Source organism: Gobio gobio (genome assembly GCF_949357685.1).
Source record: "Gobio gobio genome assembly, chromosome: 24".
In the NCBI taxonomy this organism is placed as follows: domain Eukaryota; kingdom Metazoa; phylum Chordata; class Actinopteri; order Cypriniformes; family Gobionidae; genus Gobio; species Gobio gobio.
This window is the reverse complement of record NC_137120.1, coordinates 2,137,338-2,150,764: the sequence shown is the minus strand read 5'-3', so window position 1 is coordinate 2,150,764 and position 13,427 is coordinate 2,137,338. Positions and strand designations below refer to the sequence as shown.

At 38.4% G+C, this 13,427-nt stretch overlaps 1 protein-coding gene across 1 annotated transcript in view; it reads left to right on the top strand.

Annotated features, from left to right (window-relative positions):
* The window catches only part of LOC307121071 (uncharacterized protein), a 50,818-nt gene extending 39,277 nt beyond the window's left edge, over positions 1-11,541 (top strand). The window contains exon 6 of the mRNA XM_079808482.1: positions 6,258-11,541. Coding sequence (XP_079664608.1) covers positions 6,258-8,089 — 1,832 coding nt within the window. The 3' untranslated portion in view covers positions 8,090-11,541. The remainder of the gene's footprint in view (positions 1-6,257) is intronic.
* The last annotated feature ends 1,886 nt before the right edge of the window (positions 11,542-13,427 follow it).

The window sequence follows — 13,427 nt, the reverse complement described above, 5'->3', positions numbered from 1 at the left end:
TGTGGTGAACCACGAGTTTCTCTGAAATCCTCGCTCGGAGCTATGAGGGGTCAAAGTTTCCGCAATGTTAAATCCCATTGACTTTTCGGTTACTTTTTCGCCCCTGGGGCGAACAGCGCACCCCCGATCCCTTAGAAAAGATATAGCACACCATTCCCGTATAGGCCGGTCGATTTGACGCCTCATTCATGGGTCTGTGACAAAATTTGTGGGAGGAGTAGCGCGCCGAAAAAGTGTCCAGAAGAAGAAGAAGTATAAAGAATAATAATAATAAACCGATCTGGGGTGAGATATTAAATATTTATGGCTTGCTACGCAAGCCCCAATAATAATTTTAATTATGGAGAATGACAATATTGATGCATTGCTTCTCAAGCAACACTAATAAGTATGTTTGAGAGTGATGGTGATGCCTTGCTGCGCAAGGCATCACTAAAACTCGTTCTGGGGCTAGATAGTAATAGTGATGCCTTGCTACGCAAGCACCACTAATTATATATATATATATATTGGGGGTGGGGGGGGGGCAAAATTGTTGCTGCATACCCCTCTGGCACTGGGTAGTTGCGCTCCTGGTCTTTTGTCTAAACCCCTGGTGTGAATCACATAAATATTAATGGCCATGAACACTCCCATGCATACAGCAGTGCTGACGCAAAAACAGAATTTAAATAATTCTTTTGTTGTTCGTGAATAAGTTGTTGAAATGATTTTCACCATTCTGTAGTAAAAATTACTATCCCTCAAGATTGATAACTCAAAAGTCTTGTACACAGCTATTCAGATTGTGTTTTATGGCCTCATTGCAGTAACAATTTTAGAATCAACGTATAATCATTATTTTTGTGCTGAATACAGCAAAATTACATATTGGTCAATAGTATGTTATAAGTAGCTGAAATAAGCACAAATGTCAGGCCATGTCAACTTCTCAAGGGCCCCAAAACACCTCAGGCCCCAGAGGGTTAACAGCAAATGCTTTGTAAAAAAAATAACATGCAAACATATAAATATCAAACATACTGTAGTAGTGCTTTACAGCTTTTTGCATTCCATTGAGATATTTAGGGCCCAAGCCCTGAAAGGGCGCAGAGCCCTATTGTTCTTCCTCAGATTATTCTTTGTTTTTTTTTTTTTTTTTTTTTTCGACTTCTCGGGTACTTTTGGGGCACTTAACATGCTCGAAAACTCTTGAAACTTCGCACGGGCGTCGGAATGCGCGGCCATCAGAGCCGGGCTGAAGCTGGTACCCGGGCGTGGCAGGGGGGCTCGACAGCGCCCCCTAAAGTGGGGTCTGAAAACTTGGTCCATATATCAAACACACTTGCACGTACATGTATGAAACTCGGTACACATATAGACCTCATTGGGCCAAACAACTTTCGTGCTCTAAGTTATGCGTCAGCCCTACAGGAAGTGAGCTATAATGGGTTGTTCGGAAAACGCATGCTCTGGAATTTAATATACTCCTCCGAGGCCATTGTTTCGATCATTGCCAAACTCGGTCAGCATCAAGTGAACATATTCAGGATGCTAAATTGCGAGCGGATTTTTGATATCTCAAATGGTTTGGCCGTGGCGAAGCAACGAATTTATGGCGAGAAAAGGGAAACAGGAAGTGTGTAATAACTTGTGCAAACATTGACTGATTTGGATGAAACTTCAGCTGTGTGTTCGTTGTAAGAAGCCGATCACATGGATATGACTTTTGTGAGTCAAAGTTATAGCGCCACCAACTGGCAGCAGGAAGTGTGTCACTTTCAAAAATGCTTTAAATCACCATCTTATTTTGACCCGATTTATTTCAAACTTCATCAGTATAATGTGAAAACATGACAGATAGAGACTTATGAAATGGATTCCTGAAATTTCAAATACTGTTGCCATGGCAACGTGTCAAAGTTTAATAATCTTTTGGCTGTTCTGAGGCTCTTAGCATGCTTGAAATTGCTTGAAACTGCTTGAAACTCAACACACACATCAGAGATATCAGTCAGTATACAATGGCAAAGCCTCAGAAACGGGTGGGGATGAGGGGCTCTCTAGCGCCACCTTTTGACAAAAGTGAAGGGCTTCGTTTCATCTACAATCACCAAACTCAGTATATATATTGACCTCATCGAGCCGGACAACTTTCTAATTTACAGTCATTAGCTCCGACCAACAGGAAGTCAGATATTTTTGTTTGAAGGTGAATTTTTGATTAAATCGGGGTCTGAGTTTTTACGTTCTCCTCGTAGGCGATTTATTCAATCTCCACCAAACTCGGTCAACATGAAACAAAGATACTGAAGATGCTAAAATGTGAACGGATATTGGATATCTCAAACGGTGTTTCCATGGCAAGGAATTAAATAAGGACAAAAAAGGGGAACAGAAATTCTCTGTGTCTGCTGCTCTCCCCTCAATGAACACAAGATGGCAGCATTGTATTAGTTTTGAAGCAGGATAAAAAAAAACTTGTTTCTCTCTCTCTCTCTCTCTCTCTCTCTTGTTTGTGATTTATGAGGACACAAATTTGTATAATGACATGGGTATTAAACTGGTATTACAACGTGTATGTGTGTGTGTTTAAAAACATACTAAAACAATGTTTTATTCAAATGTAATTTATTCAATCTCCACCAAACTCGGTCAACGTGAAACGGAAGCTTAACGCATTAAAAATATTTAACGCAAATAACACAGCGTCCGTTTTTATATCCATTTTTGCTTAGCGTTACATGATCACGCTCCTATTCATGTACATGCTTCCAAGCGCGACAAGACACAAGAGAGCGCGCTGTATGCCAGTGTCCTGTCTGTGTGTGTGTTAGTGTCCTGTCTGTGTGTGTGTGTGTGTGTGTGTGTCCTGTCTGTGTGTGTGTGTATGTGTATGTGTGTGTGTCAGTGTCCTGTCTGTGTGGATGCGTCTCATGTCAGCTATTCAAGGGACACTGACACACACACACACACACACACACACACACACACACACACACACTCGATGCATAGATAGACTCGCGTCAGTTTCCTGCTCACATCGAGTTCTCTTTTGCCTAGGGTTGCCAACTCTCACGCATTTGGCGTGACACTCACGCTTTCAGGCTCTGTCTCACGCTCTCACGCTGCCCAACTTAATCTCACGCCAAATTGCCAAACCTGCCAAACCTGCTTTTGATATTAAACAATGTCTAAGCTTTTACATTTTTTAAAGTTTTAATGCGAAATTCAAACAATAAATAGCGTTTTGGCGCTAATATGGCATAACAGTTAAAGCCAGAGTGTTGAAAAACCATACGGAGTTGCGACATGCTCTATCATCTCCCGGCGGCGCGCGCAGTCGTGCTTCACAGAAATCTCAATACTTCTAGCGCTGTGTCAATACATTTGAATGGCTTGATACACAACAGCTCCAGTTTACAGGGGTTTGCAGCAAGTTTTGGTAAACAGTACAGCATAGTGTGCATTGATTATTACATCAACCATACAGGATCGTTTTATAATGGAGAGTAATGCAACAATGTTAACATTAATGTTAATGTTTTTTATTGTACTTAGCCTTCAGGTATTCCATACTAATTGGTCATACTCATACTAATTGATGGTCAAATGTGACCATACACCTTAACTATTTTTCAATTAAATAAATGTTCTATATTTTAGTTCAATAATATTTATTGAATATTTTGAGGAGATCTTTTGGTACTAAATACTAGTTGTGCAATATTTATTGTCAATAATGACCACTTAAAATATTTTTCTTCTAATATTTGTATTATTTATATTACAATTAGTATAGTAATAAGGTTAAATTAGAGAATTATTTTTCAAAGAGGCAAATTAGAGTCATTTTGTGGAGTCAGCCTGTCATTAATGTTCATCAAAGAACAACGGGAACAGAGAAAATTGTAGCTTTAATGATGATTCATCTATATTTCATTTATTATTTATACAGTTAAGGAAGGTTTGATAACTATTACATTTCTGTATAACAGGGAAGGCCATGGGTAAATATAACATTTATTATTTTCATTTATTATTTATTTATTCCATTTATTATCATTTATTATTACTATACTCTCCTTGAAGTTTACTTCCCGCTACTTTTTCCCTCTTCCTCCCAACCGCGCGGCTGCAACTGTCTTCTTCTTCTTCGATAGTAGCCTAAGCCAGTGTTTCCCAACCTTTTTTCAGTCATTTTATCATACGTTACGCTAGGGGTGTAACGGTACAGATTGCTCACGGTTCGGTTTGTATCACGGTTTAAGGTTCACCGTTTCGGTACGGTTCAGTATTTGCTATGTTCAGGGAAAAAAGGACTACTGTCAAATAAAACAAAAGAAAATAATAAGAACAAATCATTTAAATACAAGCAGCAGCACAAATAATATACTATTGAGCAAAGATACTAATAAAATAAACTATGCTTTTCAGGTTTTTCAGGTACGTCTAACATTAGTTTTCAGGTACAGAAATTGATCAAATGTAAAATAACATTGCATATATGACTGTATAAATTAAAGATTAATCCTATTAAACTTACAAAAGTTATTCAATCAAGAGCAGTGAGTGATGCCCTTGTCTTTTGTTTGACATTAAACAGACAGCAGTAAAGGCTACTGCCCCTTTAAGACCTCGGATATGCGTCGTCTTTTCTGGACTGTATAAAGCTTACTTAAGCCATATACAGACTATGTCTGCTAGAATACTCATCAATATGTTGACATACTTTTTGCGTGAGTTTGTCCATTCAAGAGCAAGACTTGAAAGAGAACTCAATATTTGCGCGCTGAGAGACGTGTGCGCGCTCTCGGATGAGTGCACGGAAAATTTTCTCACAGTGCGCGCGACTTCTCATTCGCGTCTTCTGGCACTAAACCAGATAGTTGCGTGTTCTGAGTTAACACAATCAGAACGTAAAAATACGGGATATTTTACTAAATTTTACTAACGGGAAAATACTAAAACGGGAAGACAGCGGGAAAAGAGCTAAAATACGTGAGAAACCCGGAAAAAACGGGAGGGTTGACAGCTATGGTGTGTGTGTGTGTGTGTGCGATATGTAGGCTTAGGGGTAGTGTAGGGGGATAGAATGTACAGTTTGTACAGTATACAAACCATTAAGTCTATGGAATGCCATCTGCCTGTCTTTCCCCTTCCCCCTCTCTATCTGTGTGTGTGTGTGGGGGGGGGATTTCTCTCTCACCCTGTGAGTTTGTGTGTGTGCCTTTCTCTCAGTCCTTCCCCTCCCCCTCACTCTCACTCTATCATTGTGTGTGTGTGTGTGTGTGTGTGTGTGTGTGTGTGTGTGTGTGTGTGTGTGTGTGTGTGTGTGTGTGTGTGTGTGTGTGACTTTCTCTCTTGATCATAATTTAACCCTTTCATATAGGCTATCACAAATAACTATCACTTGAAATAAAAACGTCATGTGATGTGTTTGCCAAGATCACGTATGATGCACATGTCTTTAAATTAATTATTTACTGATATAATATAAATGTATTAAAACATAAATTTCACATGATTTTATAAAAGTGGCTATTTATAATAAACTTCCATAAAATGTAGACACGCATCTTACTCTTACCTGACACTGATATTAAAATCATCTGTGCAGTTTCTGTGATTTGGCTCCATTTATACATTTTTTATAAAAAAAATTTTATTGGACCACCCATATTGAAATTAAAGCATGTTTTATGGTGCATAAGATTGGTGCACAAATGGTAGCTAAGGTAGCTCAAAAACACATGAAGAGAAGTGTTAGAATAAAACAACATCAGCATTCGAATGGTATTCTGAACTCATTCCAATTTGACCTTTGACATAATCTGACATGAAATTCATATAAATTTAATTGATCTCATAGATGTGGCTGTTGTGGTTTGTGGTCATAGCAGCACCAACTGCTGCAGTTAATGTGGTGAATTCAGATGACTTTGACATAGTCCTTTTATGTTTTCCCATTTTAAATGCCTATTGCCTGCCGTGCACAGTTAAACTGATGCCACCGGGGTGGCGGTGCCACCGGCTTGGGCCCGTCATCGCTGCTCGCAGCTTTAATTTTTGATTGTTTTTATGCTTGGCGGACATATTTGGTTTTTACACTCATGTCTCGCACCTTTAGCAGCGTCTCACCCATAATATAACATTCTAAAAACACGGCGCTCAAGTTAGAAGTTTACATTTTAGGTTTGAGTTTTACACTTGTTGCTCAGGGTCCCAAATTGAATCCGTTGTTGTAAATCTCTAAACTCTATTTTTGTCATTTTCAGATGATAAAGATTCACCACCAGATTCAGGAAGTTTGAGAATCTTGCTGTTTGGGAGGACAGGAAATGGAAAGAGTTCCACAGGAAACACTATCCTCGGAATAGATGAGTTTCACAGTGAAGATAGTAAATGTTTGGTGACCACTACTTGTCAGAAGAGAGATGGTGAAGTTGATGGTAAATCAGTCACTGTTGTCGATACTCCAGGACTCTTTGACATGACACTGTTAAAAAAAGAGCAAGTGGTGGAAGAAATAATGAAGTGTGTTTCTCTGTCTGCTCCTGGACCTCATGTGTTCATTATTGTGGTGAGTTTGGGAAGAATCACTCAAGAGAAGCAAGACACTTTAGACGTGATAAAGAAGATCTTTGGCCCAAAAGCAGCAGAGTTCAGCATTGTTCTCTTCACTAGAGGAGATGATCTGGAAGGACAAACAATTGAACAATATGTAGAGACAAGTAAAAATGAGGAACTGAAGAAACTGATCAGTGACTGTGGAAACAGATTCCTGGCTTTTAACAACACAGATAGACAAGATCATACAAAACAAGTTACTCAGCTGATAGAGAAGATAGAAGAGCTGAAGAAATCTAATGAGGGCCAATACTTCACTAATGAGATGATTGAGGCAGCGATCTCTGATGAACAGAGAAGAGGAATGATAGAAGAGAATGAAAGAACAAATCAGGCTCAAGTTGAAGAATTAGAAGCCAGATATGACATGGAAGACTTAAACATGAGAAAGAGACTGGAGGAGAAGAAACGAAAGATAGATGAGGAAAGAGTCAAGCTGGAGAACAAGTTCAGAGAAAAACAGGAAACACTCTGGAGAGAGTTTGAGGAGAAAGAAAAGGAGGAGCAGAAGAAACGAGAGAAGGATGATCAGAAACAATCAGAAGAGGAAAAACAGCGAAGAGATGAATATGATCAAAGAATAAAAGAGATGAAGAGAGAGATTGAAAATCAGAATGAAAAACAGGAAAAAGAAAGAGAAGAGAGAGAAAAGAAATACAGACAAGATCAAGAAAAGATGAAAACTGAGCAGGAACACATGATGGCAGAGTTAAGAAGAAAACAGGAAGAGGAAATAAAAAAGAGAGATTCAGAGGAACAAACGAGGAAGGAACAAGAAGACAAAGAGAGAGAAGAATGGAAGAGAAAAATAAAAGAGGCTGAAGATGACAAAGAGACTCAAGAGGAAATCAAACAACAGCTGAGAGAATGGGAGAAAGAGAAGAAAAGAGAGATGAGAGAACGAGAGGAAGAGGAAAGAAAGAGAAAAGAGAGACATGAGAAACAGATGAGAGAAAAACAAGAAGAACAGGAGAAAATGAGAGAGAGATTTGAAACTGAGAGAGAAGAAGAAGAACAGATGATGAAGGAGGAGAGAGAAAAACAGGACAGAGAGAGAGAAGAAAAAGAGAGAGAATATGAAGAAGAGAGAAATGAAATAAAAAGTCGTTATGAGCATCTGGAGCGAGAGAGAAAAGAGGAGTGGCAGAGAAGAAAACAAGAGGATGAAGAGAGACGAGTGGAGAAGAGAAAGAGAAGGGAGAAAATGATGGAAGATCTGAAACGAGAGCAAGAAGAAGAGATGAAGAGAAGAGAAAGAGAGGAGAGAGAAGCAATAGAAAGAGAAGAAAAAGAGTGTGATGAAATGAAACAGAAACATGAAGAGGAAATAGAGAAGATGAAGAAGAAACACCAAGACGAAGCCAGAAAACAAGAAGAAGAACTGAAGGATTTTATAAAGAGAAAAGAGCAACTAAAGGAGAAACTTGAAAAACTATATGACGAGAAAAGAAAGCAAGAAAAACGGTGTCATGTCATGTGAAACATCTTTACACATTATTGATGAGCCACATGTTATGGCACTTGTCTTCTGTAGCACATGTGAAGGGTTTTCTGTATTTCTCTTTCTCTCTATTCACTTAATCAGGACTCTTCACATCGATTGGGCTCGGGCGCGGTTCACATGCAGTGTGACAGCAAACACCAAACTATTACTACTTGGATACACTTTTCGATTAAATCAAGTATATTTAGGTTTATAACGGTCCTGGTTCTCACCTTATTGATGAACATGAATTGTAGTTGTTTGGGACAATCGCGCTCTGACAAGCCGTGCCTAGTGTGAGTACACCTTAAAAGTAGCTTAGAACTTGCCGATTTAGGAGAAACTCTTATGGTGTGTGCACACCAAAAGCAACTTTAATTATTTGCGCGAGTAGATTACATACAAAGTCAATGTAAAGACGCATATTCGCACCAAGCGACGCGAATGACGCAAAGTGGGCGACACGGTTTGCCATTTCAACTTGTTGCAGGCGGGGGAGGAGTAGAGAGACGTCGGACACTTCGTGCTTTCCGTAGTGTGCTGAACAACGACATTCATGGCAGACCACACAATCTTTCCAAACATAAGCAATAGGTCAACCAAACGTTTTCTTCCAAACTGTTTACTAGATAGATAATTTTTGTGTAGATCATTTTATGTTTTGTGTGATTTATTTGAAAATCAGATATTCAATATCAATATTGGTTAAATACAGGAACTTGTTTAAGAAAAAACACGCAACTCACGTCATCCTTGTCATCAGAGAATCTGACCAATGAGAATAAAGTGCGTCGCCATCAAGGCTTTCGTAGCTGATTTTGAGCTGCAGCACCGATCAAAGTCGGACACATTTTCTAACCAGAATGCATTGCTTTTGACAGGCGGCAGCCGATCATTGTGGCGCCACATAAAATCGAACAACCCTAAATCGGCATGGCTATAACATGTAAATCAGATCACTTCTCAAGTAAATACAACTGAGAAATTACAAGTTGCAGGAAATGTTACATTAGTTAACAACTTGAATGAATACAAATCCGGGATATTTAAATGAAAATGAAGTAGTTGTAAAGGGTTTCAGGCAATCAGTTGTCATGTTTTAAATAGGGATGCACCGAATCCAGATTTTTTGGGTTTGGCCGAATACCGAATCCACTGGTTAAGATTCTGCCGAAACTGAATACCGAATCCTACTCCCATCCTCAGTCCATTATCACAGTAAACACATTAATGAAGTAAACAACGTCCACAGCAGTGTAGGGATGCTCATATTGCAAAATATGCTATGCATTACTAAAACACAGCAGTAGAACAAGCTCCTGACTGGTGGAAAGCAAATGAAAGCCCGGGACATCAATGCCACCTGAAGCCTTGTTTAAGGCTTTTCGTAGTGTGGTTTTGGTCAAGTTTACTAAAGTGAACATTGTCACGTATGTTCTACTCGCCACTGTTTCCTGATGGTTTATAGAACAATTACCCTGAGTCGCCCTCTGTCGTTTCAAAGAACAGCACAACGGAGAGCAGGAGGTGCCGGCGCAGTCAGAAGAGGCTTGTAAGCGAAAGTATAAGCAAGGCTTTAGAAGGCGTTTAATGTCAACAGGCTGTGCTCCAGACTAACCCACATTACATGTTACTTAAAAAAAATAAAATAAGAAAAACCATACAAGGTGTGGATTGAGGTAAGCCTGCTATTTCTATTTGACAAAAACACTATTCCAGTTCTTCAAAGCTTCAAACGGATTCAGTGTATTTTCCTTTTGTCATCTTCATTTGGTCAAATATTTAGTGTAGGCCTATTTATTTTATTCTTTTTATTTATATTTTATCTGATCTGTATGCTGATGTTTGCACGGTAAAATAAACCCGTGAAGAAAGTTTATTTTTAACGGGTCACAGACACTCGTCAAACGTATTTTTATTTTAAGCCAGTTCAATATTATAATCTTATCAGTTAACGGTTAATAATCGGATAATGAGAAGCGGGTGTCGGATGGGAAAATTAACCGAAATGAGCATCCCCACAGCAGAGCAGTGTATTTTTAATTTAATTTAATTTAAATTAAACCCTGTCTGTAGATTCCTTCTTGCGCAACTCGTATTCTTTTGGATGTTTCATACACAAATGTTTTAACAGAGGCTGTTGTTTAGGGTCCGTGCCACCACGAGACAAATCGGCATTGCATATTGAACATGTAGCTCCACTTGCATCGCCTTCTTTTGACTGAGAGTACTGCCACGTTTTCTGCTCACAAGTTCCATTTTCACTTTCTCACAGCCGACTGCATTCGAACGGTCCACTTAGTAAACACCTTCCCTTAATCAATGGCAGCGTCATTACGTCGACCAGCGGAGCGCACATAGTGCAAACCTAGGGTTCGGTTCGGTGGAAAAAAATTCGAAGGTTCGGCAGAAAGTCAAAAAGTCCAATATTCGGCCGAATCCTGGATTCGGTGCATCCCTAGTTTTAAATAAGTTTAAACTAATTAGATTATACAATAAAGTAATCATAGGAAATTCATTTTCTTATGGTAGATTTTAAAACATGATGAAACAACACGAAACTATAGCAGACAGAAAAGAAACAAACAAACAAACTCAAAGAATGCAAGAAGAACTGAACTAAAAAAATGAAAAATGCCTGATTCTGCTATTCATTTTATCAATGACATTTATTAATCCATTATGCCGTTTTAAGATGGATCTAAATGTCTTGTCCTTTGTTTTCTGTTTATTGATCAGATTTGATCAGATCAGTTATTACTGAGAGAAAACATTGTCAAAGTTAGCAATGGACCTCCATAAAGAAACATAATAGAGCTATGAGGATTCACAATAGCTTCAAGAGAGCCCCCATACACGAGTTACATTTTCTTTGCTTTTGTTATTCATTTAATCATTTATAATCATATAGTCATATTTCATTTCATTATTCAATTTAATCATATAATCATTTATTATACGTTTTAACCATTTAATCATTTATCATATTATATCACATTTTTCCAGCTCATGCAATGTTTGCTATTGTTGTTTAATCTTATGATTGTATGGTTTCAAGGGATGAAGGTCTTCATGTATAAGAGATCAGAGAAGAATGTCTTTAACATGTTTTTAACGTCACAGGACGATGTTTGTATAGCAGTAATTTCCCGTAGCTTTTGCTTCGGTATAAAAACACAATGTATTGTTATCTATCACAACATGTCCTAATGTACTATTCCTATCTCTCTCTCTGATTTTTCTGTATCTTATTAAAGGGTTAGGGTCCCTTTTCAGACAATATAGTTTGCAAGACCTGTTTCCTGTTTTGGTGTCAGAGGCGAAGAACTGGAAACCAGAACGATCTGCTTGCCTAACACCCACACGATATATAAAGATTGAGAGAGTTAGTCTCCCTTTGCTTCTTCCACTCTGTTCTCTCTACTGATCGATAATAAAGAACATTAATATTCTCCACCTCAGGCTTTTGTCTCTTCATTCAAACTTGTCCAACATGTGGAAAGACGGGGTTTATAGAGGCTGATTCAATTTGCCTACTTATACTACGCCCTAAAAGTGTGTACTCTATGTGTGAGAAGTGTGCCAAAAGGCAAAAAAAGAATATGGCAGCAGCTAACAATGAAAAATAAAAACATAATTCAATCAGGTAAAGCTTTAATCATAAAAGGTTCATGGGTGTAGGTTTAATGACTTTACAAACATTTGAAATATTAAATAAATATCATTCAGTGTCCAGTGCAGCCGCTTTTCCCACATAGACCCTTTTTACAGTGATGACGTGTTTTAATGGTCATCAATATCCTAAATCCTGCAACGTTTTTGCATTTTCATTTTCTTAAATGTATAACACTAATACTTTGTATTATATTACTTTTACAAACCAATTTTAAAAAAAGTTCCAGCTGCTGTGAGAGTGTTTCTTATACAGCGTCTATGGGAGTGATGGTAAAAACATATTTCTCTCTTTTCACTTCCGTTATCAATCTCACTCTATTTTTCCCTCTTTTTGAAAGTTGTGAAATCACTATTGTGGAGTTTTTATTTTGCTATTTGAGCAAATGGGGACACAAAAAATATATATTTAATGTATTCTCTCATTCACCGCTATAAAAGTTAACCTATGACGACTTCAGCTTCGGAAACCCAGAAATGTGAAAAGGGTCTATGCTCTGTCCACATAATGAAATGTTCTCTGATCCCACCTGTTACATGTATTAATCAGGGGAATGACATTAACATTTGACTTCTACTCAGACCAGCCAAACACCAGCACCACTGACAGATGAAGAAGAGATGGAGGAAGAATATTAACATCCAACAGGAAAAAGAATAAAGTATTTGTAGGAAATAAATATATTTAACAGCTGTGGTGGTGGTTATGGCATATATTTCGTACACTACCATCAGGCATTCTTCCATCCCATACAGTAATCTGTTTTCAGAAAGTGTGATGATGGGAATATGAGTGTCATCAATGCGTCCAACCACTGGAAATCCTAAAGGAAACTCTCATTATCAGGTTACTTCTAGAGGTTTATCAAGTGAACATCAGGATCCTGTAGAAGAAGACATGCCATTTGTGTCACTTTGACGTGTCCTCATGATGAAAATATGAGAATGAATGAATGTTCCTGCACTGCAAACAATGCTTATCTTACTATGTATTTTTGTCAAGTGGCAGATAATTTAATTTGTTTTAAGTAAACTTCGCTTACTTTAGATTTAGATTACATTTATAATTTTTTTGATATTTGTACTTGAAATATGACAAAATACTCTAAGAAAAACATTTGTGGCGTTTGAATGAATGAATGAAGTATTTAAACACCGCTGGCGCCTTAAAAAGGGGAGGAGACTGAAAGAAACTCTGGGTTTACCAAAGAAAACCAGCTCCAGACCAGGTTAGGTTCACAGAGTAAGAGATATCCTGGTAACTGACTCTGAGTATAAGTTACCTCTCTTTCAGGAACTGGCTTGACTTACCCCACTTTCTCAGGTTTGACATACCTCCCATTCTGAAACAGAAAACCCAGAGTTTCATTTCAGGGTTAACATACTCAGAGTTTTCACTTAACCTCCTTTCTGAAACAGGCCCCAGGGGTGTCTAGTCCATGCCTCGGTGGCTGTTTTGGCAGCAGGTTTATGAAATATTAGCCAAAAAGGGGGACCAACACAATATTAGGTATGTGGTCATAATGTTATGCCTGATCGGCGTATGCAGTCCGTAACTTTTGGCGCTCTAGTGGTTAATAAACAGAACTGCACGCGTCTTGCGGAAGAACACTGCAGCCGGAGCTACTTCTCTCTGATTCTGTCTATGGCGAGTCACGCAGGG